The following is a 20,350-nucleotide window of genomic DNA, read 5'->3' as shown; positions in this document are numbered from 1 at the left end:
ACAACAAATCCACAACCCTACATGAAATTAGTTTATTTGTCTTCAAAAAAACCCCTAAAAAACAAAAAACCCAAAACAGCAACAAAAAAACCCCCCAAACCAAACAAAAACAACAACAAAAAAACAACAAAAAAATCCAAAACAAAAAAGGGGCTCCAAGTCTCCAAAGAGACCCTTCTCATGTTTAAAAAGTAGCACAGAACAATACACCTCAGCAGGATCAGATACAGTTATGAATCACTGCCTTCACAGAACACACAAAGCCCTTTATCCCTCCCCCTGTGCATATTTCTCCACATGTTCCTTCAACTTGGTTTGCTAATAACCTGCCCTTTTTAGAAAGGCCCACAAGATTTTTAATTTGACATCAGGAAATAATATTAATTACCCATAAAACCCCCTGTTATTATGATAGAACAAGTATACCTCACCCACGCAGCAGTAAATCCTCCACAGCCCTCCCAACATCTCCAAAGATGCTGCTCACACTATAAAGTACTGACAGGTTCTGATATATTCTCAGAGATAATAGAAGTCCCTATTTTACTTCTCCAGCAATAAATAATTTTCCACCCACTCTTGAGCAGTGTTCAGATGATTTACATATAAATAACTACTTACAGCAACTTTGTAGGCAGCTTCTATGTAAAAAACAAGATTCTGAATAAAGGTAACTTCATCGAGGGTGAAGATAATACGTAGCCCTGATCAAATGAAGGGAAGAGAATAATTATACTATATCAGAACTGCAATAGTTACTCTTCAATGAGTTTCACACTTTCGTTTATTTCCTCCCAACTCCTGCCCACGGAAATCAAAGGAAAAACTCATACTGATTTTCCAAAGGTCAGGCAGCAAGCCTCAATACTTGCTACTGACAAAATACTTCAAACCCCACCAATACAGACTGCTTCAAAGACCAACCAAAATCCACCTCTGTCAGGGTGACATTGAGACCGTGGGTCTAAAGCAGACACAACTGAGCCAGCTTTGGCTTTCCAGAGCAGTGCATACCAATTCCTGCAGCTCCCCAGCCCTCTGCCTGCTTAGAGCTCTACCTAGGAATCTCCAAGATGACCAGGTACCTGCTCTGCAGGGGTCAATTGCAAGGGGCTCCAAGGACAGAAAATCACATAAGGAAACAAATCCTTGTCCTCACAGGAGGAGTACAGTTAAGGAGAATACAAGGTAAAACCAGTAAGAGAAGAAACACTGATGGCACAAGTGGCACCTAACTTGATGTTGCCATGCTCTGAAGAAATGTGGTTGTCCAGGAGGATGCCCTATGAAGTCTTTTAAACATGAGACTTCTCTGACATGACTCTAAATAGTTCATGTATTTGATGCCAAGAAACATTAAAGGACTAAACTCTGACAGTTACCATAAACATGAAACTCCAAGTAAGTCCTATCTCTTTTCCACAGAAACATTACTTCTGCCTCAGTAATAATTATGTAAAGATCTTTGAAACTAGTTACTACAGTTTTTTTTCCTTTTTAAATAAAAACTGGAATAGAAGCTGCAACAAAAGGCAAAAATATCTTCTGCTTACCTGATGCAGTCATCTGTGCCAAGAAGAGCAGGTAAAGGGAAGTTGCATCCACTTGTAGATGCCCCCACTGATCGTCCCCAACCACCGTGGCACAAGTTGCAGAGTTATACTTGGCATGGAGGCAGTCTTTGGTACTCTGAGTAAGTTTGAACTTCTCTACCTTATCTACCTAAAAAACATCCAAATTTCAAATCTGAAACATTTGGGAAGAAATTCTCCACGCTATTTCAAAATTAACAACTTTTCTTAGGTGAGGAGAAACTTGAGGTCCTAATTCCTGTTACCTCACTTCAGAGTGTTTTCATTGATCAGAGGGCTTAAACACAACTCTGACTTTGGACTCCAGTTAAATCCACATCTTTGCAGGAAAGAATAAGATTGAATTACCTCGTTGAGTTCAGATCTAAACTACAGACATGCATCTTGGTGAAAATTAGTTTGCAAAGGCAAAACTCTGCTTTGCTTCAAGCACAATCTCAAAATGCTACTTGGACAAGAAGCGGGAGCAAGGTCAGAGTTTTGCTCAAGAGTTTTAAGAAGACTCCCTACACCATGATCTGCACACAGGCAAAATAAACCCTGTAGAAGACACAAGAACCACATGCTTCAATGAAATGCTTTTTAAATACAACACATACTAATTCAACCCAAACCTATGGCATTACCTGTCTCATCATGCACTGCAAGAGTCCCCGCATCAGCTTCACAACATTCTGCAGGAATAAAACAGACCAGTGACACTTTCATCCTCATTAGCTCTTACAAACAACATTCAAAAGTGGCAAAGTTCATACCCTCTACTAATGTCCTGCCAAAAGTAAAAATAAAGAATGCGTACTTGCCCAAAATGTTTTGCATGCTTTTTGAAAAAAAAAAACCAAACCGGTAATCAGATTTTATTCCTTTATCCCTACCTAGGAGAAGAAATCCTTTCCCAAAGGCCCTCTCTAAACAGTGGAACAACTCTCTGTGGTTTTTCTATCCAGCCAAGGGAAGTAACAGTAATGCTATGTCTTGTAATAGTACTAATAATAGTTTTTTGAGTGACAGATGCAGGAACACTGGTAGGTGACTGCAACACACTGACATGACTGTAAGACACGTAGAGCTTCTTTCACTCTTTATACAGTACAACAAAAAGCAAGTGACTAGCAGAGAAAGGGCCTTAAGTGTGAACAAAGAGAAGTGCAAGATTGTGCATTAAATAAAGAAATCAACTCCATCCTTTTACCCCAAAAATACAGCCTCAAAATATGATCATGCAAACTGAGTCAAGGTTATTCTGTCACCACGGATCTCCCTGGTTTGAGCAGGACATACCAGCAAAAAAATTTACCAAGTGACTCCAAAACAACAGCAGGACACCAACAGTCCCTCACTTCCCATTTAACCCAGCTGCAGATTTTAGTATTTAACTGTGTGAGTTACGTCCCCTTCCAATTCTCCAGCATAGATCTTATCAGTTTGGAGATTGTCACCTTCTCTGCTTTGATCATCTACACCTACACACCATGGACAACCTCCAGGCACATTCCAAAGACTGCAACTTTAAATGGCATGCTTCTCTTTACAGGGAAGAATGGTCTAGCAGATAAATTGCTGCAAGATCCAAGCTGCCTAGGCCTGATTTTCTGCTCCATAATACACCTCATGAGGTACTTCAAAATTTAATCAGAGAGAGGCTTGTAAATCTGGGCACAAAATCCCTCAAAAGCCTAATTTTCAACAGTCAGCCAACTGATGAAAGTTTGACTCCTACACATTCTTGTTTTGTTTGTAGTTTAATTCAAACGTTAGCCTCTCTGCCATCCAGTTTGTCAAATCCTCCTTGCCAGAGGGTTGCCAGGGATACTGCACATCACACACTGCATGGATGTTGCTGTCTTCAGAACAAGACATGTACTCCAGGCTGGGAAAACCCTGCCAGACCCCAAACACAGTTGCAGTGCAAATGCACTCTCCACAAAGACTAGCATAAGAAAAGCCAGGCAGTGTAACTGGTTGATGCTGAGCCTTGACACACCTGCTCGAGCTCATAGGCTTTGGCTTTATCCTCATCCCGGTCCGCATTCTTCCGATAGGCCATTCCCAGCCCCCACACGGCCAGGATGCTGTAGATGTTGTCTCGTACCCAGGCATCCTTATGGTCTGTCCCGGCTGAGAGCAGCCCTGTCACTGGGTTCTAACCATGGCAAAAGGAATAAAGAACAAATATTACCACCTTGAGTCCCATCTGTTAAGAAGCATCACTTATTTCTGTGTTAAAGGGTACCAAACAAAGATAATTTCTTGCTAAGTGCACACTGTGGCTGCTTGCAATTTCACAACAGAAGTGAGGCCCCATCCTTCCTCTCCAAACTCACATAAGTCAAATGCAAAATTTATGATACACTTCAGGGTGTAAGGTTTACAGCATCCAGCTGGACATCCTCATCCACACAGGATTAGTAGCTAAGTCAGTGAGTGAAATTTGGAACACATCAAGGAAATGGGAATGTAAATTTTATGTATTTATGAAGAAAAGAGGGGACTGAGCCAACACTAGAAATTGAGGGTGGGATATATTCTTCTCTATGCAACTGGTCTGTGGCATAATCTTGAGGAAGTAAAAAAACCACTAGTGATCTTCTAGGAGATTAAAAAAGTATTTCTGTATATCTGCTCACTGGGTTTATGACAGCTTAATGAATGCAAAACCTTTTTATATCCTCTGGAAAACATACAGGAAGAAGATTCTGAAGATGTTGAAAGCAGCACTGCCTGAAAAGCAGAACACTGAGTAGTTTCCTGCATCCCAAATACTCAATTAAATTTTTAATTGCATCACTAATTCTCATCACTTCACTATCCTTAATTTTTTTAGACTGTCTTTCTTGGCTGCACAGTCTTGACTAACAAAAAAATGAGACAAAGAGGCAAGAGGTCAACAGAACTTTCAATCAAATCAAACCTTTACAGAAAATTTCAGTGAATGAAGACCAGTTGCCAGGGCTGGTATGACAAGGGGCAAGGATTATGATAGCAAAGATAAATAAAATTTAAAAGGATACATCTACCAATTTTTCATTTCTCCCCCACACTGGTTCACTCATTATTTTGAAGAAAGCTGGTTTGAGGGGAAGGGGCTTTAGTAACACTTTCCTGGGCTTTTCATGTGACCACTGAGCACCACAGGGGTGACAGCCTGACAGACATGACAGGGCACAGTCAGCCCTTTTGTTATGGTTTAATACAGCAATGCTTAGTGGCTCACTGAGAGTAGAAATTAAGTTCTACTGCAACAGCCCTGCCTCAGCAAGGTCTTCACAAACCAAATAACAGCTGAAGGACCCCCTACTCACCTGTTTGACAGGGAAAGTGGCACACAGGAATGTAAACATTCTTTTTGATCCTGAAAAGTCAAACAAGGAGTAACAGAAGACCCAGCTCAGCACTGTGCCCACATGACAAAACCCAGGGTCTCCAAAGGCAGATTGCATACTCACAGCATTTGCAGAGGACACTTTGTTTCCCTCCCTCCCATGCAGAATAACAAATGTCTATTTACCTGCAGCCCTGGCTTGATAGAGATCACTCTGTTGCCTGAGAAATGACCATTTTGGTTTATTTTTCCCTACTCTCTATGCTGAGCTGGCTTCCAGTTGAAAAATGAAAATGTCTCTGGGTACCAAATGGAAATGCCAGAGAAATGGCACATCCAAGACTTTAAATGCCTATTCAGCTCCCAGGGAGAGACTCCCCTATCTCAAGGGGCTGCATTAAACACATCCAAGGGCAGCTATCACCATTTCAGCACCTTTGATTCCTCCACAAGTTGGTCCCAACTTTTGGGGCTCACTGGGGCTGGCTCTCATGGACTGACAACACATTAATGTCCTTCCTCATGCACATTCAGAATATTAGCACAACATAATATACTAATTAATATTTTCAGTGGTTTTGGTTTAGCTTTTTTAGAAGTGTTTGCTCTTAAAAACTACAATTACTTTCTTCTGTTACCTGCTGACACCATATGAAAACTACAACCCTTACAAGGTGCTGAAGAGCCCACAGAAACACTGAGTGCACTTAATCCCACTGATGTCAAAGGGATTTTAGCTTAATTAGTACTTCACAGCATTACATCTATGCAGTGATGGCTAATTAGACTAGCAGGTCTCATCCTGCAAATCACACTGCACATACAGATCCACAGGGCAAAGAATTTTACCAGCACCATGGGTTGCCAGCTGAGAGCACTGCAACACAAAGCTGATTGCTGCACTAAGACATTAAACTGCTGTATCATGCCCAATCCTATTTTTAAACCTATCTGTCAATCTGGAGACAAAAAGCCCCCCCAGAAACCCAAACCACAAAACATACCAGTTCCTACAGGTCAGCAGGTGTTAACAAGAACTTCAGCAGTACAGGCAGAAAACCAGTAGGGTTCTAATCAGAGCAGCAAAACAAGCCCACATTTATAATCTTGCTAAAAGGTGCAAATTAAACAGATTGTCTCATTGATCTGTCAGATGAAAACTGAGGTAAGCTCTAGCAAAGCTTGCAGATTTGCTTGTGAAACCAGATGTAACATGATGTGAGTCTTGGGGATGGTCCCATGCAGGGCCAGGAGTTGCACTCAATGATTCCTGTGGGTCACTTCCAACTCAGCATATCCTGTGATTCTGTAATATAATTGGGATTACCACAAAGGCATGAGCTTTCCTTACCAGCACCATATGCTTTTCACTTATAGTACTATAGCACTACTTAAAATGTACATAGATGTTAAGTTTTACTATTTCCAAACCTTAAGATTCCCTTTTTCTCTTATCACATTCAATTTAACAGGTGTAATAAGCAGCTGAGAACATCCTTCTGGTGGTGCTTTTCAATGTCTGCTCTGCTCAGCACCAAAGCGTCCCTCTGTCCCCTGTCCCTGGGGGTACAGCTGGCAGACCCCACACAGACAGAAGCCAGCAGTCTGGTCTCAGTCTCTGTACAACATTTAACAGGATGGTAACTATCACTGTGCATGCTGCAGGAGCTGACCAGCACAATGCAACATCTGCAAAATGGGAAGAAGTTTGCTACTGACCTGATTCTGCAAAGTGCCACACAGAGAAAAGTGTCAACTCTGATGTGGGGTCTGAACCTGTCCTTTGAACAAATCTGCCTGGTACCACAGATACCCTGCATCAAAAATTGCCTCTCTAAAATCACATTGATTTAGAGCCATTGGAATGAACACAAGATCAATTGCTGCTACTGAGAAACCTGGCTCCTGGTGTATTAAAAACCTGATCAAAGCCCAGTATTCCACACACATCCCAGAGGTGAGTGTGTCCCTGCTCTCCCTCAGAGCACAGCAGCTGATGTGCCAAGTCTGCATTCCAGCAGCCGGCGGATGTGAGGTGCAGGGTCACAGGCACACATCACCCCTCTGCTGAGCAGTGGCACCTCAGAAGCATTTTAAACACCTTCTGGTTGTTCTGCCAGGATGCTCCCGGGCAATCCCATGGTTAAAATTCCCCTCCCTGGCTCCTCCCTGAGAGGCACTAAGAGGGCACCAGCAGCAGGGAAGCAGCAGCCCAGCCCATCCAGCCACAGACTATTCTGCTACCAAGGAAGACACAGTTGCATACGGCCCAAAGACAACCATCCTAATTTGCCCAAGTAAGCACTGCATCTCTTCTCCTGGCAACAGTTTCAACCTATTGCTATGAAAAAAAAACCAAAACAGAAGGAGTATAAATATATTTTTAAAAAATATCTAGAAATGTGCCTTGAGTATCTCTCTGGGCCCTCCTGTGATACAACTGATCCTCTGCCTTGCTGCTAGCCTGTGACTTGCTTTCCACACAAAGAAGTTAACTTACTTATCTCCTTTCCCCACCTCTGAATTCTCCCAGACATTGAGCCCTTGGTGGAAAATGCAATACACGGTCATGAACACTTATCCTAGCACTGTAAATAGCAATTACAAAATTCTGGGTCACCAATATGAACTGCATTACCATTTACTTACCCTTTTTACTATTGTTAAATATTAATATCATCAAGGCACAGCTTTCATGGGCCATGTCTGAGCTCTGAATCTCAGAGGTTCTGTGTGTCCCCTAATGGAAGCTGTTATCAGCATCCTCATCTTATAAACAAGGAAATCAAGGCAGCACTGGAAGCCAAACAACTTGCCCAAGGTCATCCTGCTGACAAAAGGCAGAGATGGGAACACAACTCAAAGCATCTCCTGCACCCCAGCACAGCAAGAGCAAAAAATTATGTTCTCACACCACATCTATCAGTTTTTGCATTTGTTTCTACCGGTTGACAAAAATTAGTACACAAACACCAATTCAGAGGTGTTTGGACCCTGTGCTGAAAACAGCTGCCAGTGACAAAAATCTTACTGCCCAAACTGCATTCGGATCCCAGCCCCTTCTTTCACTGCTTTCCAGTTTCTTGCAACTCTCATCAACGAAGCATATTTGGTAACTGATCTGTGCAACAAACCCTGTTGCTCATCTTTACGTACTGGACTGTTTTAACCAAAGCATGACACTGCCGAGCACCCTCTGAGTCCTCAGTGCCCCTCTGGATGAAGGGAGCACAGTAGACAGAGCACCGCGCTGACCAAAAACCACAGGGCGCGCAACAGCTTTTGCCACCCACCCCCGCTATCTTCATTCTCTCGCTGCCCGCCTGTGCAGGCAGCCCCGCCTGACGGCCCAGAGCCTCAGCAGTGCGGACAGCGGGAGAATGGACTGGAATCTCTGGGACGTGCCCAGCCGCACACGCGTGCCGCGGGGAGAACACAGCAATCGGCACCGCGCTGTGCTGACAGGCACGGCACAGTCCCGCCCGGAGCTCCTATGTCACCGGGGATAATGCTGCTGTTACCATGCCTGCGTGTACATATAGATATCTACTGTGTGCACAACGGGTGGGCGTGTATCTTATGGCCACGAACACACTACATACAGAGTATTATTATTATTTGCAAGCTCAGACTCGCTGTTTTCACCACACACTTTCCAAGGTGCACTTACACAAGCACCCTCCGGATCAGCACCGCCTCAGCATCCCCCGCGCTGCTCCGCAGGCGGGGGCGGGACAGCGGACAGGAGATGCGGACAGGAGGCGATGCGCAGGCCGGAGGAGGGATGTTCGTGTCCCTCCTGCAGCCCCCGGCCGCGGCAGCCACCCCGCGCCCCGGCCCAGCCCGGCACGGCCCCACCGCGCCCGGCGCCCCCAGCCCCGAGCAGGCATCCCGGGCGGCGGCTGCTCCTCACCTGGTGGCAGAGGATAGTCCGCTGGACCAGGCGGGCGTAGCCGTCCAAGCGCACCCCCGAGTTGCTGCGGCTCCTCATGGCCCCACGGGCGGCCCCGGTATCCGGCCCGGCCGCGCTCAGGGCGGCTGTACCCGGAGATGGCGACGGGCTCTCCCCGCCCTCACGGCGGGGCGGGACGGGCGGGGCGCTCAGGGCGGGGCGGACAGCAGCCTCCTCCCTCAGGCGCCGCGGGGACAGCGGAGCACAGGGACCGAGCGGAGGAGGGAGGGACGCCTGGCGTGACAAAAGCCCGGCTGCATTTGTAAAAAATAAAGTCGATTTCATACAAGCTCTTCTTAAATTCGCAAAATAAAACTGGGAAGACCAAAATACGCGTTTTCTTTCCCTAAAACCCCCACCGTTTTGAGATCTGAATTATTAAGGACCAAAAAACCAAACCAAAACCAACCAACCAAAAAAAAAACCAAAAAAACCAAACAAAAGCCCCCACAAAAACAACAACAACAACAAAAAAAACCGCCAAACCAAACAAGAAAAAAAGCAGCAAGGCTTGATCATGTTTTCACACCCCTTGGCTTTCCCACTTAGCAAAGAAACAAGCCTTGGAGATTCCCAAAGGACATGAACCCGCTATTCCCACAGGCACTGCCGAGGGGCGCTGAGCAAGGCAGCCTTCGGACTCGATTCGCCCTTGCTGGCTGCAGGCTGCAGCTCCCCAACAGGAGCGAGCAGGAATAAAGGCTGACGGACAAAGAGAACCAAGGGCTAGAAATTTACAACCACTTAAAAAACCACAAACCAACTAACGTGTTACAGACAGTTGCAAAATTTTCACATTCCTTCTGTGCTCCTGGCTACAGGAAAAAAACAGTGTTAGGTATGAATGGGTGCTGAGGCACGGAACAGAGGGTGAAGGTGTGAGATTCACTCAAAATTCGGAATTTTTTCCCGTTGTCTTTTTTTATCATGTGAAATTGTAGCATTAACAGAATTACTATTGCAACTTTTCCTCGCCGTGCTTTCCTGCAGTGTCACTGACAGTCGTGGTTGAGAGAGCAGCGTTCACAGACGTGTTCGTTCCTTTGGTGGCCGTCGGACAACACCTCTGTCGGCTCTGCACAGCTCGGAGCTTCATCATCTCCATCTGCCAGAGCCGTGCGGTGAAATCTATGCCGTGCCAAAACATGGACCAGTTCACTCTTCCCCTGAACTCCACAACAGCTTCCTCCTTCAGGGCACTGCTTTGCGCAGAGACTGAACTTCTTAGAGACCAGTCTAAGTTCAGTCTCTGTTTGAGCAAAGGTTTGCTCAAACTCAGGTTTGCTGAGCAGGGTGGTGCCAGCTGTACACGGCAGGTTGTTGTTTATCTTTGTCTAAGCTTAAAACCTCCTTACGGATCCCCCCGGGTTAGCTTTGCAGCCACAAGCTGAAGCACAGAATTTTACTTTGTGCTCTGGGCAGGGGCTGAAGATTTCCCCTAGCTCTGTGTGCCGCGGCTAAACAATGTCTGGGAGACCAAGTACCAAAAGGATACTGTAACACCCAATGTAAAAACACGTTTTTCAGCTAGTTTAAGGATGATAATTACTGAGTTAAAATAATATGCTGGGTTGAGCAAAATTTTACTACAATATGTGTGTGCTTTTAAGTGGCAAAGCCAGAAAGGACTCCCCACCCCTGGGAATATATAAAATAAAAATTATTTCAAGAATGCTGACATATTTTAGTGTGCAAAAATAAAAATGAAAGGAAGACTCCGAGCAGGTCAGTGACAGTGGAATATGTGTATTCGTGGGGAATTTAATTACTGAAGCCAAGCTCGGCTTTGTGCTTTTGCTTATAGCATTCTTGTGGGAAAGCTTCAGCAGAGCTGAGGGCAGGCATTGGCTGGACAGTTTTATGTCAGGACTTTCTCTGCTAAAACCCAGATCTGCTAGAACCATGAAAGGTAAAATATGTAGCAGACAACAAATGCAAAAACTGGGTCAGCATTTTCTCCAAGAGGTCCTGTAATCTGAAGAAGTGTAATGCAGCCCAGTATTAATGACACATTTATCTAAAAGACAAAGTTTATATATTTTGTGTTGTACTTGCTGCAAATTTATTACTTTTTTACATTTGAAAATATAAATATAGGAACTTTAAATAAATTTACAAGAAACACTGCAAAGGCAATTAGACAAATAGTTAAAACATTCACAGAAATGTATTCCAGCTACTAGCATTCCAGGATGGGCTTTTACTGACATGCAGCTAAAGCCCTGTGGATAAACACAACAAATACTTAAAATTCTCACCTTAAAAGCATAGTCAGAGTAATCTTGAACATAAGTGACTAAAAGAACTGAAAGAACCCCTATGTTGCCCACAGAAGCACAACATGGTTTGAGTACTGAAGAGGTTCAACTGCTGAACTACAACAGAGCATTTAACTCATGCTTTTTGTTGAGGAGAGTGTTTTCAGGGCACCCCACCAAGCTGTCTGGGAAAGCAAAGGCCTTGCTCCCCTTCAGCATGCACCTGCTTCATACAGCCCCCTTTACAGGGTCTGGTATCTCTGCAGTCCAGCACCAGTTTGTCCTAGTTTGCTCTGGGAGCATCCAACCTTTGCCCAAGAACAAAAATTAGAAAAGCGGTGGCCACAACAGCTGCACATCTTTGAGAGGGTGGAGAGGTAAAACCAGGGCTTAGACCATTTTCTCTTCAGGAGCAATCTCCATAATGTTTTATGGGCTTTCAGCTGTTTTACAAGAAGAACCAAAATCCATTTTTTCAGATAAATATCATGAGAGGAATGAAATTTTGCTTCAGCAATTACTGAGCTAGGGCCTCAGGATTTGGTTTGCCAACCAAGAGCCAAAGCACAAGCAGAAATATTCATTAGAATAGCTCAAGAGCTGCCCCTTAAAAAGCAGCCATGCAATGAAACAAACGATTTCTCAGCTACTAAATATAGCAGCTGTCATTTATTATTTTTATTTTTTCTTAAGCCACTCCCTGCCCCTCAAACTTCTCTACTTTCATCATTGCAAATAAGAAATGGCAGTGTGTTTAATCTCACCACTGAAGATAAATACTGACCCTGGTGAAATCAATGGCAAAAACTCTGATGAATTTACTCAAGCCACCAACACAACTTAGTCGTACTTAATAACCTACTGACTACTTTATTTAGCACTCCCTCATTCATGGCACTCTACTTGAATTACACCCAGTTCCTATCCCTCTGTGGTATACTAAAAGGTAGCTAAAGGTTCAAGACCAACTGGGTTTATTATTTACAGTTCTGTATCTAGTGAATATATTCAAACCCCTGGAAGTGATCCACTTACTGCACAAATTAACTTCTGTATCATTCTATGTTAAAGTTAATTAACTAAAGAAAAATGCAAACTTACAATAAATGTTACAAACAAAATACCAATTATTTTTCTATACATGGGAATATTTAAATTTATATTACAAGAAATAAATATAAAAGTATCACTGAGATGCTTAAAAGGCTGATATTTTTCTGCTTATGTACATCACTACAGAGTTTGCTACTAAAACGTACAAAAAGTTAAAGACAGTGTAGCTAACATTTTTAAAGTTAACATCGTTTGTATGCACAAGTTGTAACTTTCTACATTTATACAATACTAGTAAGATTATATCCAGATAAACTTAATTGTAATGAAAAAGTCTAAACAAAACCTTTGTTTAAATGTAAAAAAAACCCTCAAAAAACTCCACTCTGATGAAGGATCAAAATGGAAATGTGCTGTAATCTGACATCCAAGACCTTGTCAAAATAGTAGGTTCCTTTTTTTTCCCTCCTTTTTAAATAATTGTCTTTGTCAATCCATTGGATGGCTGCCTTGAAGTTCCAGTACCATATATTAAATAAAACCAGTTCTTGGACTGCTCACATTATGTAAAACTGCTAAAGTAAAACTCCACTTCACACTGTAAAACAATGTGCTGTTGAAAAGGAAATCACATTTTCTCCATAGAACTTAGGCTTGCTCTCTTTGAAGTCCTTCTGAGCGAGATTTGGCTTTCTTGGCTGCTGGTATCATCCTTGTCTTGAAATACAAGTTGTTTGCTTGAAAAGTCATGGAGACACACATCACCATTCTGTACACTGAAACAAACGCCATTCTTCTCACTGGAAAGATGGCCTGTTCAAACAAAAAAAGTGCATTCCCTATCAGAAAGGTTCAGAATTAAGCCTCCCATGTTTTTTCAGTCACTGTAGGGAGTACATACACTTTCATTTTATCCCTGCAACAATTTTTAAATGTGGATTTTTCTGTACATATTTTGCATATATTTCTTCTCCTGTGTGAAATCCTGAGATTTGAGAGATGTTAATATATTTATGCACAATAGGATTCCATATTTTAAGCAATGAAGGTCACAATTCTCAAAATGTAGACTTGACTTGGAATAAGTATCACTAGATGAGATGCAAAATACTACTAATTTTAATGTTTTGCTTTACCAAATTCAGTTTCAAAGGGATCTAAGGTATGCCAAGTGTCTGCAAGAAGAAAGTGTTTGAGAAAACAAGGAACATTCTTTGCCTTTGAAAGTAATTCAACTTACAGCATTTAGTTCTGAAGCACAATCAGAATATGGCCTAGGTCTAGTCATGGGTCAAAACCATATTTAGACTGCAGAGAATCTTACATATTTAGGTGAATCCACAATGAACACATAATACCACTGCTGACTGAAACCTTTTAATGAAATGCTCCACAAATGTTCAGTTCACCGGATAAATCTCCTGCCTCTATACATCTTGTCTAAATATTTTTAATGAGAACTTGGATTTTTTTATTCTAAGGATTTGTGCAATAAAGTCTTTGGACTTATTTTCAAATTTAGTTTAAGCAGCCATCAAGCACTTGGACAAGCACAAATGTAGACAGGGTAAGATGAGCAGAAGAGCTTTGTTCATCAATTCACATAAAAGGCTGAAATGAGAGAAAATTACCATGCTCGGTGACCCTGTGATTGTTTTTAACCCCCTGCCTGACTACACCTTTTTTATTTTAGGAGTGTTCAAAATAGCTGTGCCCTAACGTCAGGGCAAAAGCAGAAAAGAAAATAGGGTTTTTCTGTGAACAAATTCAGAAAGGTGTTTTGTGTTCCTCAATGAGGAAATCTGCAGATTCAGCCACATGATACCTAATGACAGTATCCCAAACATGAAAATCTGCAAGAGAAAACTGAAAATAAGGAAATATTAGAATGCCATGTAAAGATGAAGTCCAGTAGCAAAGCAAAGCCACAGGCTATACAGACATCCCAAACTTACCCCGGTAAGTCATTCAGTCCTAAATCTGGAATAGCATTTCACTGGAAGCAGTGAGGCCAAAACCATAAAGTGTTTACAGCTCAGTATATTTATGACATAGGTCTTCATTTCTAGAGTGTTCTTGGTTTTGGAGGTCACTTTTTAAAGTGATGCACTGCAATGTTATTTTCAAGTTTTAGCTTTGAGAGCAGAGCAAGCAGGGGCAACAAATTAGAAGGTCCCATGTTCCTATCAAAAGCAGTCGAATACCTTTTGCAGGCATTAGCCCAGCTCTCCTGAAATACATGTTTGGAAGATTAGTGCAAGGAATTGCCTCAAAGAGCTTTGCTGGGAGCTATCCAAGTACAGGTTTAGCCTCTTCTCATGGAAGTCCTGAGGACCCAGAAGAATTACTTAGCCAAACTATGCAGGCAAGGTATCATACAACCCTCTTGCTATGAATGGAGGATGTGGTACAAGGTTCGCAGCATTCAAAATACACAATAAAATAGGAAATTAGGTGGGTCATCTGAGACACCAGTGTTTGTGAGGGCACAGAAACTTCTATCAAAGTTCTGTCAGCTGCTTTTGTCTGAGAAGCTTTGGCACAGGACACACAGATCCTCACACTGGAAAGGTCTCATTATGTGAATAAAGTAGGACAGAATTGGAGCACATCCCACAGAATTGGCATCACTCAATGGTTTAGATCATCAATTTAGCATCTCACTCTAAAGTATCGAAAACAGTAAAACTTTTTCCAGAAAGCCACAACAGGCTCATTCACTCAGTTGCCACAACAAACAAGTTCAATAGAACATTTCTGCTATTCTTCTTTCTTTTGAGAAGAGCAGTCAAAATGCTTTTGTAGCTGTGTATAAGCACATCAAATGTTGCAGGGAGAGATAGTTTCTTTCATCAAAGTAACTATCATAGCAAGAACCCTACAAGACATGCAGGCTTTTGTGCCTGAAAATTTCTCTCTTTGAAAGGAAATACTTCTACCTAAAAACATTACCTTACTTTGTATTTAATGATAGTGAGAGTTATTGGACTCTGGTTCTCAACTGACCTGTTAGATAAAAAGTATGTTAATTACTACATTATGTAGCATCCAAACAGGGAGATTTTACAAAGAAATGTTTAAAAAAAAAAAAAAAAAAGCTCAACTTGGAAAGCTGTTCAGGGCATGTCCAAATGCCATTTCCTGAAGTGTTGTGATTTATTTGCAATATGCAGTTAGTACCCTCAAAGGACCAGTAACCTCTAACCCACATATGAATTCCATAGCTTTTACTCTGTAAATTTGAGAGGTTATCTGCTGATATTATCCTGTTGATTATGTGCTGTCTTCTGACAGCATAGGCCAAGAAATGAGGACAACACAGCCTCTGCAAGCATGTTCAACTTCATAATAAACCTTCTACTTGATGACGTGACTTCTTAGCCTCAACTCTTGATCAATAGGAAAAAATACCTCAGGCACACAGGAGTAATGTCCTCTGAGTTTTGCATGACTTGGGGTTTTACACATTACAGACTTGTAAGTTATTTTTCTGTTTGAAAAATTGATTGTCTTTACTGAGACCTGAAATCAGCAGCATGACATGCGCCCTGCAACACTATGAAGAACTAGACTAAGCTCACTGACAAAAGATCCGTTTTTAGTAAGTACATTCAGTGGTGATTCATATCTAGTTTTCTCAGCACACAAATAAGCCACAGCATATTGTAAGTGAAATTGAATGCAGTGTTATATACACCTGTATTTCAATTTCTTGGAACAGAGCAGAGAGCAGCAGTTCAGAGGACAGTACTATGTTAGAACAGGAAGGATGAAGAATTTTACTTGTGAAGAAATATTATTTTGCATTATACTTACCATTTCCATTTGCATGGATTGAATAATCATTATTCATTAGCAGCGTTGTAGAGTTGGTGGAGTTACTGTTTGATTGTAAGGAATTGGAAGAACTGGATACTCCTTGATTTACAGTCTGCTTCTTTAAACCATTCGTAGCAGTTCTACTCCAGTCTACAACAGATACATGACACCAAAAATAACACAACTCATACAAGTAATATACAAAAATATAGTTAATAATGCAACTGAATTGATGTAAACCTAGGGTTTTACACACTTCTTGACTTCTTGCAGTATTCAAGACAGAACTATAGTCTCCTAAGAATTGAATGACTCTTGAAGTTTAAAATTATTTAAATCTAGCTCCTTTTCTCTCATCCCTTTTTAAAATACAAGCAGACAAATGTCATAGTTTTACAACTGCAGACCAGATCAGAAAAATAACTAAAGTGCAGTTGATCCTCTAAGTGAAAGTGTATAAAAGGTATATAGCTTTAAAAGAGGTCAAATACTGAGTAACAAAATAACATAAAGTAATTAATGTCTTTTTTTGGTTTAAACCATGCTTCAATTTGTTTTTATGGAAGTCACTGGTAAAACTACAGTTGACCCAGAAGCTGGAACAAATCTTACCGTTTCTAACTGACCAAAAGTCTTCTGCAAAGACATGCCTTTACCCTGCAGTGGAAGAGGTCAACTCTTAGCAGTTGACAGCTTAAGGCAACAGCATGTAAACATGCAAGAACTGCATCAGCTACCACCTTTAAAGAATATAATTTTGGAGGTTTATTGTATCTTGGATAATAAATTAGAACTGCAACTGCAGCAACATGATTAATTGTTTTGGGGTATTTTTGTAATTATTACAAAATACCAGGAACTTAACACTGAATACAAGTACTCAGAAGTTAAAAAAAAAAATTAAAACATTTTACTTACCAGAGTTTTCAGCCAGCCTGAATTTCCCACAACAAAGATATCTTCTCCACTGTTTACGGACATTCTCCTTTGTTACACAATAGAAGATGAAAATGAAGAACCCTGCAAAGCAATAACATAAAAGACTGTTGAAAAATTTTCTTTTACTACTTCTTAATGCAAATGTTTTGGTTTTCTTTCATTTCTTTTAAATTTTTACTGAAAAGTAGAAATTTAAGCACACCTTTCTTTGGTGATAAAGTTGACAACTCTGATCACTGCAGAGTACTTTTTCCTTACACAGGTTAGAGGAATCATACACACAAAACAAAAACCAACAAATACAACCAAAGGCATAAAAGAGCATAAAGTTTCCTTCTATCAAATAAAAAGAGAAAAATTCTGTTGATCTTGAAATTTACTTAATGCTTTTGGAAAAGAATTCAAAGCAATGTCAAAAAGACGTGTGATCCCACACTGCCCGACTACAAAGCTTTTTTATCACATGTTGTGACACTGTTACATCTTTTATTAGCAGCTAACCTGTTACCACCAATGCTACAAAATTTTGAGCACTCATACAAAGAAAAGAAATCATATTTAAAATAATAACAAATGGTACCCCCTTTACCACAATTTCAAATATTTTCTAGAAGAGATGGAGCTCATCCCATCTCTTGCCAGTGACACATTACAGACTCTTTGTCTGCTTCTAATTCACTACTGACATGGCAGCATCTCATTTTCCCTGCTTAAAAGTTCATCATCTTTGCCCCCCTCTAAGGGAAAGTGGCATTCAGTCTTTGCACAGTTTCCCATCTGCAATGGAAACAGTTGTATTAGGTTTAGAATGAATAGTAAAAAATAGCAAATCAACACAGCAAATAGGGGAGAGGTGTATACACTGAACTGCAATCATTGCTTTTGTCTCTCTGGGAAATCATCCAGCCAGTCACCTAAGTGCCATTTAAGCAGAAGTTTGGATCCAAACTTCAGAAGGGCAATTCAGGTGTATTTACATAACTGTGGACAGCTATACCTCCTATTTATATAAAAGCCTTTGCAGCAACTCTGCTTTTGGATATGTCCAGTAGCACCCTGGCCTTTGCAAAAACTTTGTTTTCAGATCTACTTCCCATATGTTCTTAAGTACTATACAGGCCATGCTTAAGTGTTGGGTCACTAACTTTCAGATGTTTTAGCCTTGCCTGTCTCAATGACCCTTTGCTGAATTACACACCTTCCCAGAAGCCTTAGAGGAACTGGAGAAATTACAGTTTTCAGTACATTAACTGCATTATAACGTGAACACTTAGAGTAACTGAGTATTCAAACTTCATCTGTTTATTAGTGAAACACAGTCACTTCCAGGGATGTCTGGTTTACTTACACTTTGTAAATTCTAATATTTATAAATATACCATACCTATAAATAGTATCTACATTTCCTATATCTTACCATAACAAAACTGCAATTTAGGATTACAGTAAAGCAGTATTATCTCTAATAAAATTAACATGCTAAAACACACATGAAAGTTAAATTTGTATTGCTGAATCAAGAAAATGACATTTCAAAATGTTTGGCTTGTTATATTATACACAGGGGGCTGTTACATGAAGGATAAACTTACCTTGCAAAGTGTTGAAAATGGTAAAGAGGTAAGTAAATACCTCATTTACTGTGAAGAAAGCAAACCCCCAAGTAATTCCCAACAAGAATGTGAGGCCAGCAACACTCCTAAGGTCTTGGATACTGGTTTTCCTTTGAGCACCAAGTTGTTTTTTCTTTTTTATACGACAGAGCTGGATCAGCACAACAATGAACATACTGATATTGATCAGGAATATCACACCAAAGTATCCCACAGCAGTAATATAGAAGACAATTCTATTTTTGATCCAGCAGCTAGAACAAAAGAACAGTCTGTCAGCCATTATCAGAAACAGAAATTAAGTGACATAAACATGAGACAAACGAGTAAGTTGTTGCACATGCAAACCATTTTTGCCTTTTTAGAAAAAAAAGGGGTTGACTGGCCAAAGAATATGAGTCTTCATATAAACAATAACCCTAAAACACATGAAATACTGTAGAGTTATACTACTTCAAAGCACCACCATTGTTTCCTTTCCTTCCCTACCTTTACTCTAAAGAAAAGCTGTTTGGAGGACCTTGCTCAATTCCCCAACCCCACCTTCCCAAAAGCAACACCCTTTAACTCACAATTCATCAGGTCCATTTATTGAAGCCTTTCCAGTGGTTATAAGTCCATAATTATCTGGTGATATTGCCATCACAATGGACACAACTATTGCTGGTAACCCTAAAAGATTATGAGCAAACACATATGTAAGAATCCTAACAGAGAGAGTATTACGAGGACTTAAAATTATTATATTTTTCTATGAAATATTCAATTTGTTTCTGAAGTTTATCTGTTGAATTATGTTGAGTACTAGCTGTCAAAAAAATTGCAGTGTTCAAACTACTCAGGAGCACAATTTGCAAAGAAACAAGAGGTGTTCTCCACAGCCAGATCCAAAACCTTCTCAATAAACCAACAAATACCATCAGTCTTCAAACTGATTTAAAATAACTGTTACAGGGTAACTGATTTTCTTTCTTACATATGTTTTAAGAAACAAGTAAGAGATAAAAATCAGGCCAAGAATCTCTTCATCCTCTATCCAGTTAGATTGGGTTTTGCTGCTTTTTGTTAGCAACAGTGCTATTCAAGAAATGGAATATATATACTTATTGGCATACATTCTCAAAATAATGGAAGCATGCACATTCAAAATTGGTTGTATTGTATTTGCACAAGGAACATTTATTATCAATTTGCATTACAGAAGCTTTAATTCTGCATCTGAGGGATTCCATACCTCAGAAAGGTGGAACACATATCATAACATTTAATGATTACCTACTTTTCCTTTCTGACCTGTGTCACATTCACTGGAATACTTGATAAGAGGAATTACCTATTTAGCATACAAAAGGAAAAAAAAAATACATACCCCAACCAATAACACAAAATTTAAGAATGTATTTCCGTACATAGGTGTTAAAGACTTTCACAAGGGCCAGATACATGTGGAAAGCTTCCAGGCCCATCCAGGTGAAGGAAACCAAGAGGAAATAGTGAAGTAATATTGCAACTGCAATGCATAGGCCTCGTGTATCATACAGTGCAATCCATGAGTCAAGGAGAAAAACCAAGTTGAGTAGAAGTAATGCAGCACACAGCTGAATGAGTATTTTGGATGGGTAGTCTCTCCGGATTTTCCTAAAAATAAAGCAAATTAGTGACATGATGTCAATTGCCCATGGATCCTTGGTTTGCATCCTTTGTCATAGTCCTTAGTGCACAAATGCCAAGAAAATTTTTTTCATTCATATACAATGCTTCATATGTTGCATTTATACACGGAGAGGATAATTAACAACCTA

At 40.7% G+C, this 20,350-nt stretch overlaps 2 protein-coding genes across 6 annotated transcripts in view; both read right to left on the bottom strand.

The window, feature by feature from the left end:
- Nucleotides 1-8,983, bottom strand: part of PHKA2 (phosphorylase kinase regulatory subunit alpha 2) — a 44,771-nt gene extending 35,788 nt beyond the window's left edge. The window contains exons 1-5 of the mRNA XM_085051147.1: nt 8,828-8,983; nt 3,577-3,735; nt 2,219-2,266; nt 1,554-1,722; nt 622-704 (exon numbers count right to left, since the gene is read on the bottom strand). Of these exons, the coding sequence (XP_084907273.1) occupies nt 622-704; nt 1,554-1,722; nt 2,219-2,266; nt 3,577-3,735; nt 8,828-8,905 (537 nt within the window). The 5' untranslated portion in view covers nt 8,906-8,983. The remainder of the gene's footprint in view (nt 1-621; nt 705-1,553; nt 1,723-2,218; nt 2,267-3,576; nt 3,736-8,827) is intronic.
- Nucleotides 8,984-10,896: 1,913 nt separating this feature from the next.
- The window catches only part of ADGRG2 (adhesion G protein-coupled receptor G2), a 54,046-nt gene continuing 44,592 nt past the window's right edge, over nt 10,897-20,350 (bottom strand). For 4 of the 5 annotated variants that reach the window (XM_085051092.1, XM_085051134.1, XM_085051113.1 and 1 more), the window contains 6 exons: nt 19,918-20,186; nt 19,121-19,220; nt 18,528-18,802; nt 16,915-17,016; nt 15,994-16,146; nt 10,897-12,990 (listed from right to left, as the gene is read on the bottom strand). In XM_085051092.1, coding sequence (XP_084907218.1) covers nt 12,806-12,990; nt 15,994-16,146; nt 16,915-17,016; nt 18,528-18,802; nt 19,121-19,220; nt 19,918-20,186 — 1,084 coding nt within the window. In that variant the 3' untranslated portion in view covers nt 10,897-12,805. Of the gene's footprint in view, nt 12,991-15,993; nt 16,147-16,608; nt 16,654-16,914; nt 17,017-18,527; nt 18,803-19,120; nt 19,221-19,917; nt 20,187-20,350 lie in introns of those variants that run through there. The other variant, XM_085051124.1, reaches the window with a different exon arrangement.

This window comes from Lichenostomus cassidix, chromosome 1 (assembly GCF_008360975.1).
Source record: "Lichenostomus cassidix isolate B80296 chromosome 1, HeHo_3.0, whole genome shotgun sequence".
Taxonomy (NCBI): domain Eukaryota; kingdom Metazoa; phylum Chordata; class Aves; order Passeriformes; family Meliphagidae; genus Lichenostomus; species Lichenostomus cassidix.
This window is presented reverse-complemented; position numbering and strand designations above follow the sequence as displayed.